At 33.4% G+C, this 4,403-nt stretch overlaps 1 protein-coding gene across 1 annotated transcript; it reads left to right on the top strand.

The window, feature by feature from the left end:
- The first annotated feature begins 1,676 nt into the window (after window positions 1–1,676).
- LOC105119529 (transcription factor RAX2-like) lies at window positions 1,677–4,100 on the top strand. The gene is made up of 3 exons (XM_011017672.1): window positions 1,677–2,019; window positions 2,835–2,964; window positions 3,160–4,100. Exons 1-3 carry the CDS (start codon window positions 1,884–1,886, stop codon window positions 3,833–3,835), a joined length of 942 nt encoding a protein of 313 aa, XP_011015974.1. The 5' UTR covers window positions 1,677–1,883; the 3' UTR covers window positions 3,836–4,100.
- Window positions 4,101–4,403: the final 303 nt, after the last annotated feature.

Raw genomic sequence — 4,403 nt, 5'->3', positions numbered from 1 at the left:
TTCTTAAATATTTTTTTAATAGTTTAATTTTAATTGAAAATCAATTGATTTTTATTTCTTATGAAAGAATGAAATTAAAAGAAATGAGACCAAAATAAAAAAGACATCAAACATGAATAATATGCTTTAAGTTTCATAAAAGATGCATTTTTGTCATAAACCTTTTAAAATTATACAAATTATATAATTTCAGTGTCTTAATATTTTTCTAATTTAATTTTGATTTAAAATTTTATTTTTGATATTTTTTAGTCCCTATTTAAAAGAGGAGAGAGAAGTAATCGAATTTCAACAACAAAGAGAAAAAAATATTATTTATATTGATTTAAACTATCAAAATAAATAATATTTATAATAATAAAATCTAAAAAAAAATAGGTAAATTGTGGGGTACTTATTAACACTCTCAATGAACTTGGGCTAACAACCCGACTTTAAAAACTCTTTACTCCATTACTTGTTTAGGTTAAGATTCAAATTAAAATGTGTAGCAATGATATTAGATAATTTATTTGGAAAGTCTAAAGCCAATATTTTTATTATTATTTTAATATTAAAATAATAATATATTAAATTTTACATGGTTATATTATGACTTCATAATACAAATACATTATGTGAATCCAAGAAGGAGGGAACCAGGAATTGCCTGTCTCCCTTGGTTTTTCTCATACACCATGCATTGTATAATTTTTCCCTTGTCAATTATTTTTCCATCAATAGTATATTTTTTTAATGGTTGAAAAGGGAGAATTAATAAAAAATAGACTTTTTTTTTCTTCTTTTCAAAAACATCTCTCACATAGATTTAATATATTTTAAAAAATATTATTTTATATTATTTTTAATCAACTAACGAATCATCTTTGCCGATACAAATCATTTGTGCTAATAGAAACAAGATTAGGTTGCATTTAGTTTGTGTTTAAAGACATAAAGAATATACATAAAAATAACAAAAATATTTTTAGTTGAAAATATAGAAATTAAGGCATATAATAAATTTATTTTTAAAACAATTTTAAAATAAATTTCTAGCATATAAAGAAACATATTAATCTGTTTAATTCTATGTCTATAACTTTCATTTTATTAGGTTTGGCCTTAAACATTCACACACCAATGAGGTGGTTGCCACAACTTATGCTTTTATTTTTTGTTGTTTTTAGATTAAAAAAATATTAAATTTATATTTTTTTTACTATTTTCTGAAGGTTTTGCTAATGTAAAATATAAAAAACAAATTTTTAAAAAAATTATGTTAATATATTTTTAAACAAAAAGCTATTTTAAAAAGCATATTATATCACAATTTTAAACACACCTAAATCTTTTTATTTTATGATTTTAACTGAATTAAGTAAAGCATATAAGTGGAACCAGAACAAAGCACTCTTTGTGTGACCAATTAAAGTAGTATTATATTAAATTAAATTACCAATATTACCTCGATAATTAAAATCATATACAAGCTTATAAGGAAGCGGGTGGTGACATTTTTGAACGTGCCTAGTCTTGTTTATCTAACATTTCAAATGGTGTGGTTGTTGACTGCTGCCTGCTGATGGAGGAGCTAAAATATTATAGAAAAAAAAATGTTCAATAAATAAAATTAAAAAAGAAGAAGTCATAAAATGTCAAGAGGTTCTTCTCTAATTAAAAGGTCTGGGTACCATCAGCTGCTGGACCAACTTTATATCCTTCACCATAGAAGCTAGCCCACTGTTTTTCCGTAGGCATTTGCGTGTCTCAACTCTCCTCCTCCTCCTCCTCCTCCTCCTCCTCTTCCTCCCCTCTCCCCCCTCTCTTTCTCTATTCTTGGCTTGTAGGTAAGTAGCTTGTTGTTGGAGAAGACTTAAAGAGTGAATTGGAAGCAAAAAGAAATGGGGAGAGCTCCTTGTTGTGACAAAGCAAACGTGAAAAGAGGACCATGGTCTCCTGAGGAAGATGCCACTCTCAAAAGCTACCTTGAAACTCATGGCACTGGTGGTAACTGGATTGCTTTGCCTCAAAAAGCTGGTAATCTCTCTCTCTCGAACACACACACACACACATGTTGGCTTTGCCTGAGAACAATTTCCTTGAGGGGAATTTTCTTCATTTTCTTTTCGTTAAGGATTTTAGCTTAATTACTAAATATCAGTCGAGTCAGATGCTGAGAGGCCTAGAGGGATTATGTTCATTTAATTTCCATGTATGTTTTCATCTACAATATTGCAAATGCATCAAAAGATAATACAGGAAGTCTTGCTTGCTTCCCCCACTCCTCTCTTCCATCTTATCAAATTAACATTCTTGTTCTCCAGTGCTAATTGCAGACATTTTGACCATCAACAATTAGTGCTGTGTTATTTTTCCTGTTTGCTCAAACATTTTCAGTAAAAAACAAGCCTTTCCGGTGCTACTGATTTCTTTTCTTGGACTTGTGTACTATAGCTGTGTAAGAAAAGGCAGACTGTGGTTTGACTCGTTGTAGTACTGATCTTGGTTCCTGGTTCCAGGGTATTACTCATATTTTCCTGCATCATTTCAAGTTTGTATAGAGCAGCTTTTCCTAGGTTTGATCAGCCCAATTATTAGGGCCATTTTGCTCAATTTCTTTAGTAGTTAATTGGTCTTTAGCATATATATAATTTCTTTTGTATTACATATAACTGAAATAATTTTACAATATTGAATTGCTTTTCTTTGCATATGTTTGATTTGCACGCAAGGCAATGCGCCAATTGTCCATGCTTTCTTGCTTTGTAGTGTAGCCAAGTAAGTAGTCGAACCCCTTCAATTTCCTGCCTATTCAAGAGCTAAACCTTGATTTATGATCTTATCGGTCACAGGCCTTAAGCGATGCGGCAAGAGCTGCCGGCTACGATGGCTTAATTATCTCAGACCAGACATCAAACATGGAGGCTTTACTGAAGAAGAAGACAACATCATATGCACTCTCTATAGTCAAATGGGAAGCAGGTAAGTTTCCGGGTCTACTTAATTTGTTTTTTTTTTTCGGTTGAAGCCTTATTCGATTCTACATAATTATTGTACGTGTCTTGTCTATATATACAAAGCTTCGCTTGGTCCTTTTTTACTGTATGGAATTTGTTTATTTCTGTCATGCAACCATTTGATTCATAATTAATTACTCCAACTTGTTGTTTCGTTTAGATGGTCTCTCATAGCTGCTCAACTGCCTGGAAGAACTGACAACGATGTGAAAAATTACTGGAACACCAAATTGAAAAAGAAGATTCTTGCAGGAAAAATAAGCCTCACAATCAAGAACAACCCTATCAATGCCCCCGCTAAAGTTGCTAATATTCATGCCATTCCTTGCTCAACATCTCCTATTCTTTATGTCCCCAAAGCTGAAACCGAAAGTTCTGTCACCTTCTCTGATCATTATTCATTAACTCAAATTTCAGGAACATTGCCTGCCTTATCTGATACTGGCTACGAACCTATTATCAATAGCACTTCCCAGAACTTGAGTCCAAACCAATTCCAATTTTCTAGTTTCCCTGGGGTCATTGACATGTCTGAATTTTCAATGAACAGTATTCACATTGTTTCTCCATCTCAAGAAGGTTCGACCATTTCAGATTCCTCTTCACTTGCTATGGATAGCAAGGGTCTCTCAGTGCCTAGTACTAACGGTGGTCTTGAGGATGTTGGGATATTGATGGATTCCGAACCTGGTTTTCCTAGTGATTTTTTCAATGGCCTTTTGCTTCAAGACAAATCTAGTGAAGTGGCCACTAATTGCTACCAATATTTTGCTGATTTTGGCTATGTTGATATCAAGCCGCAAGGACTGAATCGAGGCGTCACTAACCAATATTGACAAGGTCCCAGAAACGGAAAGAGACAAGTATAGCTAGTGGGTTTCTCCTACACATGTAATTTGAACCCAGGTCTCTCAGATTATTTTCATCACTTCCAAGTAACTGATGAGGTCTAGATATTAGGTTTCAGGCATGGAAAAGCATTTGTTCTCTGAATTGGGCTTTATAATTGTTTCTGTAGCACGATAGGAACATCAATGTAATGCCACAACAGTGTAAGTGATCTAGTTTTTATTGCTATTTTTAACTTTCTTTCTCTACCAATCAAGGTACCCTGAATTGTCAGCTTTAGGAGTTTTCAAAATTTTGGTTTTACCATCTCAAAGGGGAGGGTGCACATGAATGTGCGAGCGATGGCATCAGCGTGTATGCCTGTTTCTGGCTGGCCAGTCAGTGTTCACGAAAGTTGCATGGGACTCTGGCCTATTCAAAGCACAGTGCATTGAAAACGTCTCCTTCGAACGCTAACAATAAAAGATTCTCTCGCCCTCACATATGAGCAGCTCCATGCCTGTAAATTTCCTCTTGATTGCATCACAGTGCATCATCGTCTTCCATGGGATGTCC

This window comes from Populus euphratica, unplaced genomic scaffold, assembly GCF_000495115.2.
Source record: "Populus euphratica unplaced genomic scaffold, PopEup_1.0 scaffold3051.1, whole genome shotgun sequence".
Lineage (NCBI taxonomy): Eukaryota > Viridiplantae > Streptophyta > Magnoliopsida > Malpighiales > Salicaceae > Populus > Populus euphratica.
The sequence above is the reverse complement of the archived record's forward strand: the minus strand, read 5'-3'. Positions and strand labels throughout refer to the sequence as shown.